Raw genomic sequence first — 15,569 nt, forward strand, 5'->3', positions numbered from 1 at the left:
GCCAGATAACCCTTGCTCCATAATATAGGATGTTGCCTTATTTAAAGGTAAAGGGACCCCTGACCATTAGGTCCAGTCGTGACCGACTCTGGGGATGCGGCGCTCATCTCACGTTATTGGCCGAGGGAGCCGGCGTACAGCTTCCAGGTAATGTGGCCAGCATGACAAAGCAGCTTCTGGCGAACCAGAGCAGCACACGGAAATGCCGTTTACCTTCCTGCTGTAGCGGTACCTATTTATCTACTTGCACTTTGATGTGTTTTCGAACTGCTAGGTTGGCAAGAGCAGGGACCGAGCAACGGGAGCTCACTCCGTCGTGGGGATTCGAACTGCTGACCTTCTGATCGGCAAGCCCTAGCCTCTGTGGTGTAACCCACAGCGCCACCCGCGTCCCTACGTTGCCTTATTTAGAAGAAGGCAATTGTGTCTATCTATCTAACTGGTGGAAGCTCTCCAGGTCTTTCCTCCAACCTTACCTGTAGCTACCATTGGGGATTAAGCCTGGGACCTTTTCTCCATCGCTGAATTTTTACTTAAAAGCAAGCCAAGATTCTAGTCCTCACTATTCCAAAGAAAGGGCTAATTTTAAGAGGAACATGGGTAGATTCATTATACCGACGATTGGCTCGTCCATCTCAGTATTGTCTACATGGAATGGAAATGGCTTTCCAGGAGATTCTAGGCGTGGAACCTTAAGACACTCTGCCTGCAAAGCAGAGGCTCCGCCACTAAGCTCAGATTCCAGTCCTCGTGGTTCCCAATCAAGGGCTTATTTAAATAGGAACCACTGGTCCATCTAGCTCTGTACAGTCTACACTGACTGGCAGCAGCTCTCCGGGGTTTCAGGCAAGGAGTCTCTCAAATGCCTTACCTGGAGATGCCACTAGGGATTGAACCTGGAACCTTCTGCATGAAAAGCATGTGATCTAGAACAGAGCTATGGTCCTTCCCTTGCTGGGTACCTGTGACGCTCTTACCTTGAAGAGGGTGGTGCCAGGCTCCCGTCCGGCGAGGGTGTTGGTGTCCACCATGTGTGCCACCCGAGGGTCGTCAACCTTCATGAAGTCGCTGACCAGGTCCGTGACCTCAACCATCCACTCCGGGCCCAGCATGGTGACCACCTGGTCTGTGCCTTCCGAGGAGGTGGTGTGGAACTGGGTGAAGACCTGCAGGGTGGCATGCTGGTACTGGAGGGTGCAGCCCCGGCTCTGCCGCCGCTCTTCCTCTTCTTCGTCATCCTCGCTCTCCCGGACAGACCTGTGGGTGATTGGGAGCCAAAGCAGTTGGGTCAGTCAGCAGCTGCTCTGGCACTCCCGCCCCTTTTCCTAAAAAGGAGTGTTTCCACTAACCAGCCAATCAGGGATCATGCATCTGGCGTAATGGCACCACGTAACCAATCGGATTTCACGTGACATAACATCGCAAGGTCAAATCAGAGCGATGGCTGTGCTGCCTTCCCTCACTCTAAATGGATGGGTATTTCTACCCCATTGTTATTATTTTGCTGTTGTTGTTATTATTATCATTAACTTTTCAACACGAAGGCCTATGGTAGGCTACAACAATTTAAAAACGTGCTATCAAAATTAGTTAACACCAATGTCTGAAAAAAGATGGTGCTTTTTGTAGCAGATAAAGGTAAAGGGACCCCTGACCATTAGGTCCAGTCGTGACCGACTCTGGGGTTGCACGCTCATCTCGCATTATTGGCCGAGGGAGCCAGCGTATAGCTTCCAGGTCATGTGGCCAGCATGACAAAGCCGCTTCTGGCAAACCAGAGCAGCACATGGAAACGCCGTTTACCTTCCCGCTATAGCGGTTCCTATTTATCTACTTGCATTTTGACGTGCTTTCGAACTGCTAGGTTGGCAGGAGCTGGGACCAAGCAACAGGAGCTCACCCCGTCACAGGGATTCGAACCACCAACCTTCTGATCAGCAAGCCCTAGGCAGATAGGTTTCTCAAAAAAAGAGAGCTGCGTGTCCTTGCGTGTTCTAAGGAGGTGAGCACCTAGAGGAGTATTCTGGCATGAGCTGAAGTTTCTGGGCAATGGGATCAACCATGGCCCCTAGCCTTCACTGTGCCTGCCTAGAGGCTCTCAAACACAATCCCCGAGCGGACTTCCAACCATCCCACTCCTTCCCCGACTCCTGGGCTTACCTCCTATCGGGTAAGATTGGAACTCGCCACCCTTTCACCTGGCTGAGCCGGGAGTCAGAGAGCTCAATGTGCAGCGGGAGTTTGGGGACCCAGACGGTCATCTCCAGGAGGGCGGTGAGGTGCTCGTAGCTGAAGGACACCCCAGCATTCATGGAGCCCCTTGATTCTTTGCCACTCACGAAGACATAGTCGCAGCTGCTGGAAACCTGCAGACAAAACTGGTGGGTTAGGGTACCGAGGAAGAGGAAGAGGTGGGACCCAGGGTGCTTTGGCCATGACAAAGCTGAATTCCCATGCTAGAGGTCACAAACTGCCTCTCACAAACTACTGGTGGTTTGTGGACCACTGTCTGGGAAAGCCTTTCCTCTCAACTATGAAGCTGGCTGGTTGTTCTGGAGTCAGGGATACGTGGTGTGTGTGTGTGTGTGTGTGTGTGTTAGACATTAGCTGGGGTCTATTTCTTCTTGTTCCCCTGGGGCTACTTAAGCTTGCCTTCAACATCCAAGAGACACCAGCTCAGCATGTCTGCAAAGGCAATCTCAGCTCGGCATCGGAATAAAAATGAGCCTTGTAATGCATCTCTGGATATTGTGTCGTTCATCAAAATAAAGACGACGCCACGGCGCTCACCTCCTCTGCGCTAATAAACACACCCAGCAACACAGTCCAGAGCAGGCTCGCTCCCAGCCCTTCCAGGGACAACAAATAATAGCATCTGTCTTGAAACGCTGCAGGAGAAAAACTCCCCAATGCCTCGTGCTATACACTAGCTACACTTTGGGTAACATCCATCCCTGGATGGGGAAGAAAACCAGGTTCAGGAGAGAGGAAAGAAAGCCCTTCCTCTTCTTTTTAAATTATATTTTTGCATTTTTGCAAACAGAAAACAACAACAACATAAACATATACAGTACAGTGGTACCTCGGTTTAAGTACACAATTGGTTCCGGAAGTCTGTACTTAACCTGAAGCGTACTTAACCTGAAGCGAACTTTCCCATTGAAAGTAATGGAAAGTGGATTAATCCATTCCAGACGGGTCCGCGGAGTACTTAAACTGAAAGTACTCAAAACGAAGCGTACTTAAACCGAGGTATGACTGTAATCCCCTTTGACTTCCCCCCCCCCTTTGTGGATCTTCATATAATAATTTCCCCCTCTGCATCTCTTCCGTAGCTCTATTTTTATAAATCTTTTATCACTCCATAGATTTCCGTCCGTCCTACCAATGTGTGTAATTGTTTACAGTAATTTTTAAAAAATAAAGTATAAACTTTCCCCATTCTTTATTAAAGTCAGTCTCTACCTGGTTTCTAATTCTTCCTGTAAGTTTTGCCATCTCGGCATAGTTCATCCATTTTCTTCATGCAGCGCATAGTTCAACTGCAGAACTCCCTCCCACAGGAGGCAAGCGATGGCCACCAACTTGGATGGCTTCAAAAGAGGATTGAACAAATACATGGAGGGGAAGGCAATCAATTACTGTCCGCTGTGATGACTGTAGTTGGAGGAAGCAATGCTTCTGAAAGCCAGTTGCTGGAAGGCACAAGAGGAGAGTGGGCTCTTGTGCTCGAATCCTGCTTGTAGGCTTCCCAGCAGAGGCATCTGGTTGGCTACTGTGAGTACAGGATGCTGGACTAGCTAGGCCACTGGCCTGATCCAGCAGGCTCTCAGGTCCCAGGTTTGATCCCTGCCATTGCCAGATCACAGGATCAGGGAGGAAGCCAGCTGGGCTGGGCTGCTGCTGGTCCGCATTTGATCCATCCCTAGATGGATCAAATAGTCACGTCTCAAGATAAGGCAGCCTAACACCACTCTGTGGGAGCTCCGTGGCTCTGTGCCATGGACTGGTTGGATGCAGAGGAATGGTGGGAGGAACCAGCTGGGGAACCCCCAGGGGAACCCCCAGGGGAAGAAGGCTCAGAGAGCCAATATAGAGAGCTGAAGGGCACTGTTGGCATTTGATGGCATACACAATGTTAGAAGATGAGCAATTAAATAGTCTATATCGGACAAACAGGCCAAACCCTACGCCAGAGGATAAATGGACATAAATCTGACATCAGGAACCACAAGACAGAGAAACCAGTAGGAGAACACTTCAATCTCCCAGGACATTCTATACAAGATCTCAAAGTAGCTGTTTTATTACAAAAGAATTTCAGAAATAGACTGGAAAGAGAAGTTGCTGAACTGCAATTTATCACCAAACTTAAAACCACGGAGAAACCTGGTCTAAATAAAGACATTGGATTCTTATCTCATTATACATGATAAAGCTATCTTTAGCCATCTCACCCATTGCTTTTTTTCCTGTGGGACCTATTTGCAGTTGTAAACAGACGTAAATTCTTCCTACAAGACCAAATGCAGTCATAAACAGTCCGGTTTTCCACCACCCTTTTGAGTGGTGCCCCTCCCCACCCTCTCACTATATGTGGGGATCTGGTGGCTTCTGTTTCAGTGTACAGTGGTACCTCGACTTACGAAGGCGATCCGTTCCGTGGCGCTCTTCGTAAGTTGAAACCTTCGGATGTCGAAGCGTCCATTTTGCGCATGCGCGAAGCGTGATTTTGCGCATGCGCAGACTGCACGCGCCACGTCTGCGCAGGCGCAGAACGCGTGCGCGGCGGAAATACTTCCGGGTTAGCGGACTTCGTAAGTCGAAACCTTCAGAAGTCGAGGCATTCATAAGTCGAAGTACCACTGTATCTGAAGAAGTGTGCATGCACACGAAAGCTCACACCAATGACAAACTTAGTTGGTCTCTAAGGTGCTACTGGAAGAAGAAATTTTTTTATTTTGTTTCGACTACACCAGACCAACACAGCTACCTACCTGTAACTAGATTTGTGAGGTGAGTGGGGCTGAGAGACTTCAAGGAAGTGTGACTAGCCCAAGGTCACCCAGCAGCTGCATGTGGAGGAGCGGAGGCGGGAACCCGGTTCCCCAGATTACGAGTCTACCGCTCTTAACCACTACACCACACTGACTCTCAGGGAATGTTGGTAGGATGACGATGAGCGGTCAGAGGGAGAAGACTGTGGAGAGGAGGTGTCAGAAGTTGAAGAAGCAACAGGGCTTAGTGAGCTGGGAGAGTCTGTGGCAGAGAGAAGTCCAGAATCAGAGGCAGAAGCTGAAGCAGGCCAAGAGGCAGAGAGATCTGGCTGGTGAAGAGGCACTGATGTCTCCCCTTCCTGCTGCAACCAGCTCCCATCCTCTCTGGTCTCCCAGAACAAGAAGAGGCATGAAGAGGGCAGAGATTGGCGACGTGCAGACACCGTCTCTGATTGCTTGGGGATTCCTTCAGTCTTGGCAACTGCTTCATGTGGGCAACACCTACTGGAGGCAAGTTGCTGGGCTTATTAGGCCTGGCATTCCTGCTACTTATCATATTTTCGCTAATAAGGAGTTAACTCCGACTTGCACGACGGGATTTACGGCTGGCTAGCTCCTGTTCACTGGATGCCCACAAGTTCTCATGTTCTCCTGAGCGCAAGGCGCTCGCTCCGCAAGGGATCCACGTCGCTCTGAGCCAGACGGGGCCCCGGCATCCGTCAGCCTCTCACTGCACAGATAACTGGAGGCTTGTTCCTCCGCGCTCCTCAAGTCCAGAGATCGATAGAGCTACTCCTGTTGTTTATGCCCCCTCTTTGCAATACACACCCAGGGAGGGGAGCCACCGACGGCGCCACATCTCTCCTTAATGCTGAATTATTTACAGTAACAGATAGCGGGTTGCCTGATGGATGGTGCAGGTTTATAGTCCTGACAGAGCAATCGCCCTCCCTCCAGTCTCTCCAGGTACGCAGGAGTTCCTGCCAAGCATACCTCGTTCGGAGCAATGTCAACATAACTCAGTAGGTTGGGAGAGGGGGAACAGAGACGGAATAGAGGAAGGTAAGTCAGAAGAGGAGGCAAAGGGGCAGTGACTTGATCAATTATTCAACCCAGCTCGCAGGCTCGGCCCTGTCCCCGGATTCGAGGGCCGGCAACCGGAGAGATTTACGAGTGGGGAAGGAGCACATTAGCCCCATCAGAGTGTCTCGGAGCCTGTCCAGAATTGCAGGATTGCTAGCGTGCTCGCTCAGGCTGAAAGGGAACCATTAAAACCTGGCAATGGTAAATCAAACTTGATTGTTTTCAATCCAGGCAGTGGGCGAGGGGTGTAAGAATATAAGAAGAGGAGCCTGCCGGATCAGGCCAGTGGCTCTGTCTAGTCCAGCATCCTAGAATCATAGAATCATAGAGTTGGAAGAGACCACAAGGGTCATCCAGTCAAACCCCCTGCCAAGCAGGAAACACCATCAAAGCATACTTGACATATGGCTGTCAAGCCTCTGCTTAAAGACCTCCAAAGAAGGAGACTCCACCACACTCCTTGACAGCAAATTCCACTGCCAAACAGCTCTTACTGTCAGGAAGTTCTTCCTAATGTTTAGGTGGAATCTTCTTTCTTGAAGTTTGAATCCATTGCTCCGTGTCTGCTTCTCTGGAGCAGCAGAAAACAACCTTTCTCCCTCCTCTATATGACATCCTTTTATACATTTGAACATGGCTATCATATCACCGCTTAACCTTCTCTTCTCCTGTTCTCACGTTGGCCAGCCAGATGCCTATTGGAAACACACAAGCAGGATTTGAGCGCAAGACCCCCCTCCCCTCCTGTAGCTTCCATCACTGCCTCTGAGTAGAAACAGAAAACAGCCATCATGGCTAGTAGCCACTGAGAGCCTTCTCCTCCATAGATCTGTCCAGTCCTCTTTTAAAGCCATCCAAGTTGGTGGCGATCACTGCCTCCAGTGGGAGGGAGTTCCATAGGCACTGTGAGGAATTTGGCAGGGATTGAGCTGGCTGCTGCCACCTCTGGATTATGTGAAAGTGGTGGCAGGGTGTATCATGGGGTGGAGAAGCTGCAGAAAGGTCAGAGCACCTTCCATACAAGGAACTGGGACTTTTGGGTTAGAACAAAATAATACTAATTATACTAATAATAATTGCTGTCGTTTTCCCAGACTGGGACGCAAAGTGGCTTACGGAAATCAAAACAACACAGATAAAATACCAGATACGGACCTAACTTATAGAACAAGAGAACAAGAAGAACATACGTTTAAAGTAGATTGGAAAAGGTTTGTTGAATATATGGGGGGAAAGTGTGTACACTTGAAAACGCTGGGAGCATTAAGATAAATTCAACAGTGTAAATAATAAAAAAAAATTTTTTTGCTTTGACTCAGACCAACACGGCTACCTACCTGTAAGTGTAAATAATGGATGCAATAATGATGGATGCAATAATGGAATACTGAATGGTTTAGTTTATATAAAATATGTGGGGATTTGTTTTATGCAAAATGAACCATGGAAAGGGAAGAAGGGAAGTCATTGATATCTTAAGGTTGTTTAAATTAATATTTTAAATTGTAAAACATATATACACACACAAACACACACACACATGTACATATATATATATATATATACACACACATATACACATCGTTAAAAAGTAATTAAACTCTAATTGAATTAAAACCATACAAAAAACCAATGTATACCTCCGGTTAGCCATGTTGGGACTGATCTTACAAATGCAGTTGGTGCCTCTCATATACCCACACAGCCTGGTTCCACATCCCCCGCCTTGATTTCCCTACCCACCCACCTTGATGATGTCCTCATTAGTGGACTTGCATTCTGCATCGGTCGAGATGTCCACAATGACGCCTGTCATCTCAATGGCAATGACCTTGACTGGGATGGCCACCGTCCGACCTGTTAGGATGGCCGTATTGATGATCTCCGTGTCCTTGAAGGGAACAAAGGAGGCTGTGGTAGTTATAGTGCCCGGATCTTACACTGCAGGCAGGGAGGGGGCCTTTCTGGCCTTCCTAACACTCTACCTCCTGTGGGCCAGTTTTGACAAGTGGACGGGCCAACTGGCCTGCAAAAGTCCCTTGTGCTGCTGGCTCCAGTTTTTGTGAGGGGATAGAAAAAGGTAAAAAGGTAAAAGACCCCTGGACGGTTAAGTCCAGTCAAAGGCGACTACTGTATGGGGTTGTGGTGCTCATCTCGCTTTCAGGCTGAGGGAGCCAGCGTTTGTCCACAGACAGCTTTCTGGGTCATGTGGCCAACATGACTAAACCGCTTCTGGCACAACGGGACACAGTGACGGAAACCAGAGCGCACGGAAATTTTGTTTACCTTCCCGCCGCAGTGATATCTATTTATCTACTTGCACTGGTCTGCTTTCGAACTGCTAAGTTGGCAGGAGCTGGGGCAGAGAGGCAGGAACTCACTCCGCCGCGGGGGATTCGAACAGCCAACCTTCTGATCGGCAAGTCCAAGAGCCTCAGTGGTTTAGACCTCAGCGCCACCCGTGTCTGTGATAGAACTACACTCCAGGCCCCAGAAGCGTGGGAAACACAGGCTTCTTTACTTGAGTTGGGGGGATGAGATCATGCAATGGGTCCGGTGGGCCAGTTTCGGGATACAGGCAGGTCAGGAAACAGAAGGGGTGGCCCACGCACAAGGCTTTTTCTCAGCCACAAGTCGCTGGAACTCAGTTCCGGCACCTCTCAGATGGGCACCACTGCCGTTCTTAAAGAACAAGGCTGGTGGCTGATTCATGGTGAGTTCCAGCAAACCCTTTTTTTCTAGAAAAATAGCACTGAGGTGCACAGACACAAACCAACTTCCAGCATGACTACTGGGACCCTCACCATGGCCAGTGGCAGGATGGCACGAATGTCCCTCTGGATGACCGCCAGCTCCGTCACAGCCTTCTCCAAGTCAGGCGGAGGGTTTCGGCCTCGGTAGTCTATATGCCACATGATGCGCCGGGTCACCGATTGGCTGGTGAAGTTCTCCATTTCAAAGTCCAGCTGCATGACCTCATAAGGGGAATCCTCAGTCCTGCAGAGAGAGATAGAGAGGAAGAGAGAGAGAGAAAGGTGGATGCCAGCAGTGGAAGAACACAGAAATAATAATAATAATAATAATAATAATAATAATAATAATAATAATAATAATTTATACCCCGCCCATCTGGCTGGGTTTCCCCAGCCACTCTGGGCGGCTTCCAACAGAAAAATAAAACACAATAATCTATTAAACATTAAAAGCCTCCCTGAACAGGGCTGCCTTCAGATGTCTTCTAAAAGTCTGGTAGTTGTTTTCCTCTTTGACATCTGGTGGGAGGGCGTTCCACAGGGCAGGCGCCACCACCGAGAAGGCTCTCTGCCTAGTTCCCTGCAACCTGGCTTCTCGCAACGAGGGAACCGCCAGAAGGCCCTCAGTGCTGAACCTCAGTGTCCGGGCAGAATAATGGAGGTGGAGACACTCCTTCAGGTATACTGGACCGAGGCCATTTAGGGCTTTAAAGGTCAGCACCAACAAATGGTTTCTTTACATAGATTGGAAGACTCCAAGCTGGTCATTTCCGCATCCAGGTCTCCGGAAATATTTAACGGACTTATTTGATGACACGTAAATACCGCTTGACTGTAATAACACCTCTGAGCATATTAGGAAAGCTCTATGTAAGAAGGTGGATGTCATCAGTGTGGTGGTTACAGAGGGTTGGGACCTAGGAGGCCCAGGTTCGAATCCCAGCCCAGTCAAGGAGCTCACTGGGTGACCTTGAACCAAGCACTCCATCTCAGTCTAACATATTAATTATAGCTTGGTAGGTTAAAGCACAGTGCACCAAGGTTGCAGGTTCACTCCCCTTAGGAGACAGCTGCGTATTCCTGCATTGCAGGGGGTTGGACTAGATGATCCTCATGGTCCCTTCCAACTCTATGATTCTTTGATACTTTTCAGGGTTCTTGTGAGGATAAAATGTGGGGAAGGAGAACTATGTAGGCCACCATAGGCTCCTTGGAGGAAGGGTAGGATAGAAATAGTAATAAAATAAGTAAATAAATGGAGGTGGAAAGTGAGGTGGTTTCTTTACACAGATTGGAAGATTTTATCCCTTGCATCTAAGTCTTTAAAGAGTTTTACTTGTTTGTTTGACAACATTTATATACTGCTTGATCGTAATAAAACCTTTAAGCGTTTTACCAAAGAAACGAACGAACAAAATAACCCCGTATTAAATTGATTGATGTAAAACATTTATTTATTTCGCAAATTTTATATACTACGGGATTGTGAGAAAAGAAGCCTCAAAGCGATTTACAAAAAGAATAAAAATTATTGGTAAATACCAGTTTGAAAGCATTTAAAACATTCACACAAAAATAAAATCAGCAATAAGCTAAAAAGCAGATTAAAGGGCACCTCCGAGTTCTACATGTCAACATAGCCTTGCCTAAGCCCAAGCGCCTGCCCAATGTCAATAGGCAAGGAGTTTCAAAGTGCAGGAGCTGCCGCACTAATAGATCGACTTCTTACAAATTACCTTGAGTTTGGCTTCCCTTACTTAAAGGAGGTGCTGAAGATCTGAAAGTGGGGGGGGGGGGAGTCAGAGAGAGAGAGACAGACAAGAACAGACTCTCTGCGCCTCTTTTATGTAACGTAAGCTAAACCCTCCCTCCTCCCTCCAAAAGAGTTCACTCGAATTTTCCCAGCCATTTTCACAGGCTTTTGAATTTCCACCTCCCACGAACGGACAAAAAAGCAGCCTGGGTACCACATTCATTGCACTGTAGGAGCATCTTAGTGTGTGAGCCCTCATCTGCCGTCTGAAGTGTTGCAGCTTCAGTGGGAACGAGGCCTCACTTAAGAGACTTCTGTGTGGGTGGAGATGAACATTAAGAGGTTTAAGGCACAAGCTTAATGAGAAATAGAGGCTCTTTAGAAGATAGATTTTGAGGAGGGGCAGAGACACACACACACACACAGAGAGAGAGAGAGAGAGAGAGAGAGAGAGAGAGAGAGAGAGAGAGAGAGAGAGAGAGAGAAGAGAGAGAGGAGAGTTATTTACTAGGAGGCTATTGGGGAATAGCATGTTTGGTCATCGGAAGTGAAGTGTCTTTGCAGTGCTATTTTTCAAGAAAAAGAGGTGCCAGAACTCACCACGAACACCTCCCTTGTTCTATTCTAATGCAATAGCACCCACCTGAGAGATGCCGGAACTGAGTCCCAGCAATTTCCAGCTGAAAAAATAATAATCCCTGGATCTTGGCACGAAGAGAATAGATAAAGAAATGCCCCCCCCCCTTCTCTCCAGAACTCATAGGCACCCTGTAAAGCTGAATGTTGGAAGATTCCGGGGAGATGAAAAGAAGGACTTATTCGCACAGTTACAATCTGGAACTCCCTCCCACAGGAGTCAGCGATGGCCACCGACTTGGATGGCTTTAGAAGAGAATTGGGCAAATTCCTCGAGGATAATAAGGAATATCCGTGGCTACTAGCCATGGTTCCTATGTCCCGCCTCCGTCATTGGAGGCAATATGTCTCTGATTAGTGGACTCAAAAGTAACACTGTTCACCCGCTATCCCATTTAAAAGCCTCTTATCCTTGATGCCGGTCCATAAAGATTAAGGAATCTTGAATATGAATTGTCTCATTGCAGTTAGTGTAGGATTGTGTTTCTGTTTTGGGCACTGCCTTCTTATACATATCAAAGTGCCGTTTATTTGTTTTGCTTTTATTTTTAAACCAAAATATGGGTGTCTCCCCCATCAGCACCAAGATGAGCAAATGGATTGGAACCCGCAACTCCACAGCAGCACCCCCTACAGTCCATCCGCTCTCATCACACCAGAGCCTCAGAGCTCCCTCCCAACCCTTCTGCACCCTCTCCCCCTAGAAAACTCTCGCCCACAGACTCCACAGAGGCCTCGGACTGGACGGCAAGGAGTCAAAATGCCAAGGCAAATGAAAGCCTTTGATGTCCAAATCCCCAAGAGCGGTGAGGGCTGAGATAGGTTTCACTCCCCAGCTGCAGTATTTGATCCAGGGGCGTGTTTTTTCCTTCTTAAAAGGTGACTGTAATCACTTTGAATTCATCACCCGCCTCCAATCTTCCAAGGCTGAGTTTAATCTGCAGCCCAGGAAGGAGCCAGCCAGTCAGTCCCCCTCTGGTGCCTTGGCCAGTCCCTTTATCTCGTTACAGCTAAAAATATATAAATTGAGCAGTGTGGTAGACTGGCCTCTCTGCAAAACTGCAGACCTCCCCGGGCGCGACGTGTTGCAGGAGCGGAGAGGTATTCGGAAGTCATCCCCAGGAAACCTAAGATGGGGTAGTTGGCAAAGCCCCTTGAAACGGCCCACCAACAAAAGCCTATTGCCACTATTTTGTACAAGCCACTGGAATGGAAGCGTAAGTTTTGAAAGTTGCCCGGAATCAGAACCCGCAACCCTCCCTGAAGACACAGTGAGAACAGGGTGCTGGACTAGGTGGGCCACAGGCCTGATCCAGCAAGGCTGTCCTTATGCTTTTATGATGAGCGGGGGGGCAAAGGTGCTGGGTTGCTTCCAAGATTAGGGGGGCCTGGTGTACATTGTGAGTGTGTGATGTCACACGTGTGACATCACACATGCCTCCCAATGCTGTGCAGGGCAGCCTTCTGCTAGGCTGCTCCAGGCCCCCTCAATACTGTTGGGGAGGGGGCTGGGCCTCCTTCAAACAAATACTGAGGGGGCTGAAGACACCTCCACCCCCTAGAGTTGGCACACCTGGGGGGGGGGGGTAGCAACGCTGACCAGAATGACTGCTTTGGTTCTGCTGTTGTGTAAACCACTAAACTGGATTACAGTAATGAGATTCAGTTGCGACCATCTCTCCAGTTCAAGATCACCCCATGAAAGCACTACCCCCGCAAACCAATACCATGTGTCACCGTTGTCCCCGAACCTGAGAGCCAGACTGCTGTTTGATGCTCGCCAGCTTCTGATTCTGGGCTGGGCGCTTTTGATGTTCGCCTTGCTCGCTGCTGGGGCCTGCCGTCCGCCTCCCCCGCCTGCTCCTCCTCTTCCTTCCCAATTTATCTTGGAGTCTAAGAAATCTCAGCCAAGCATCTGAGCCGTTCCCTTCCTCAAGGAGCTTGGTTTAAAACAAGCCCACTACAAAGGCTTATCAGGAGCTCTGCAGGAAGCCTCCGCAGGGCAACGGAGCCGGGCCTTTGATCCCTGCCTTTGGTTTCCGAGATGGCTGTATTATTTTTGTAATGCTCCGCTCTCCGTGCATTTTTCAACCTTCCCTTAATGGCAGAGCCGGGTCTTGTGGGACTTCAATTCGAGCCCCTCCTCACCGCGCGGCAGGGGCCTCCTTGCCCCCTGCATAGGTAGCTTTACCTTGAGGAGAGGAGAGGAACTGGGAGGTCGAAAGAGCTATGCAGATCTGACTCACTGTATCCTGGTCCATACTGCCATGGTAGAATCGTAGAATTAGAAGGGAATCCAAGAGTCCTCTAGTCCAAACCCCTGCAATGCAGGAATCACAGCTAGAGAATGTTTGCCAGAGGAACATGCAACCTCTGCTTAAGTACGTACCTCCGATGAAGGAGAGCCCACCACCTTCTAAGAAGAACTTTCTGACAGTCAACAATGTTCAACAGTGGAATAGACTTCCTCGGGAGGTGATCTGCTTCCCTTCATTGGAGGTATTTAAGCAGAAGCTAGATGGCCATCTGTCATGGATCCTTTAGTACTTCCTGTATCACTTGGGAAGGCAGATGAACTAATGCCAGTGTACAGGAAGAAGCAAAGATCACCAGTGTCGAAGCAATGATTCTTCAACATCGACTTTGTTGGACTGGTCATGTTGTGCAGATGCCTGATGATCGTCTTCCAAAGCAACTCCTCTATTCCGAACTTTAAAATGGGAAGAGTAATGCTGGTGGTCAAACAAGAGGTTTAAAGCCTCTCTCAAGGCAAATCTTTAAAAATGTAGAATAAACACCAACAACTGGGAAGCACTGGCCTGCGAGTGCTCCAATGGGAGAACAGCTTTTAACAAAGGTGTCATGGGCTTTGAAGACGCTCGAACTCAGGACGAAAGGGAGAAACGTGCTAAGAGGAAGGCACGCTTGGCAAACCCTCACTGTGATCGACTCCCATCCGGAAACCTATGTCCCCACTGTGGGGATCCAGAATTGGCCTCCACAGTCACTTACGGAAGACAATCTTACTCGGCTATGAAGAAGAGGAGGAGGAGGAGGAGGAGGAGGAGGAGGAGGAGGAGGAGGAGGAGGAGGAGGAGGAAGAAGAAGAAGAAGAAGAAGAAGAAGAAGAAGAAGAAGAAGAAGAAGAAGAAGAAGAAGAAGAAGACTTTCTATGTCAACTTTTAAACACCTGCTGAAAACTCTTCTATTCTGCCAGGTCTATGAAAACTATTAAGAATACATCCTTCCACAATGACTAATTGACATCAGTTTTTAACTTTTTATGGTTTTATGTTTGTTGCAACCTGCATTGATTGATTTTTTTTTTTGGTATTACAGCATACCAATTTTTTAAAACATAAATAAATACGGTATTTCTATTACACCCATTTTACAGGTAAAGGCATCAAGGCCAGGAGGGAGCTCATCGCACAATGACTCCATGTCCAGTACTCTGTACATGGATGCTGGGGGGGGGGGAAGCCAGTGGCCCAAGCATGTGGCCTTTAAAATTGGGTTGCCAACGTTCTCCTGGAAAGAAGTTCCTGTGCATTTAATAACTGCATGGTGAGCAGGAATGTAAACGAGGCAAACCCTCTCCCCTTGAGCATCTGTTACGCAGGTGTTACAGCATAAAGAGTCCTACCCGAGGATGGGGGTGGGAGGGAGTTGGGTAGAAAGATCTTTATCTTCCCCTTGCTTCACCCCCACCTCCTTAATCATTTCCCTGAACTCAGGTGCATTCCCAAAGCTAGAGACTCTGGCAGAGACGTGTTTCAGTGCCACCTCCAAAGCCACAAGCCTCAAGGAAAAGAGATCTCTGGGCTCCTGGACGAAAAATAAGTCTGTCTGGTGGAGATAACCATATTCCCTGCTGGGGGTGAGCAATCAGCTCAGGATGGGGGACAAGAGTTATCAGTCGCAGCCAGAACATCTGGCCGATCAGAGGCTCTGCCAGGCTGTGGCGTCGTCGGAAGATCTCGAGGAAAGGAGCCAAAATCAAGGTGGAACAGGATGAAAGGAGGAAGGGTGGATTTGCGAGGGGGCTTCAGAAAGCTGAGCAGAAGTTGAATGCAGCAATCAGAGAAAGATAAAGGGGTAGCTGTGCAAAGGATGAGATGAAGAACGAGGAAGAACCCACCTGACTGCAAATGTGGGTCCAGGGCATGGTCTAAAAAGATGTATGATGCAGCCACATTGCTGAACGGAAGCAGCTCAAAGTGACTCAGGTAGGGGAGAAACTGGATTCAGTTCACATGTACAGGCGAACCAGCCTCATCCGCAGCTTCCGTAACAATATGCAAACTGAAACACAGAACCACCCTTCCGGTGTACCCTTCCCAGTAT

General features: G+C 48.5%; 1 protein-coding gene across 1 annotated transcript in view; it reads right to left on the reverse strand.

The window, feature by feature from the left end:
• Positions 1-15,569, reverse strand: part of TMEM132E (transmembrane protein 132E) — a 125,134-nt gene that overhangs the window by 8,375 nt on the left and 101,190 nt on the right. Inside the window, exons 4-7 of the mRNA XM_035139990.2 lie at positions 8,885-9,077; positions 7,828-7,971; positions 2,161-2,366; positions 978-1,257 (exon numbers count right to left, since the gene is read on the reverse strand). Coding sequence (XP_034995881.1) covers positions 978-1,257; positions 2,161-2,366; positions 7,828-7,971; positions 8,885-9,077 — 823 coding nt within the window. The remainder of the gene's footprint in view (positions 1-977; positions 1,258-2,160; positions 2,367-7,827; positions 7,972-8,884; positions 9,078-15,569) is intronic.

The sequence above is a fragment of the Zootoca vivipara genome, chromosome 15 (assembly GCF_963506605.1).
Source record: "Zootoca vivipara chromosome 15, rZooViv1.1, whole genome shotgun sequence".
Lineage (NCBI taxonomy): Eukaryota > Metazoa > Chordata > Lepidosauria > Squamata > Lacertidae > Zootoca > Zootoca vivipara.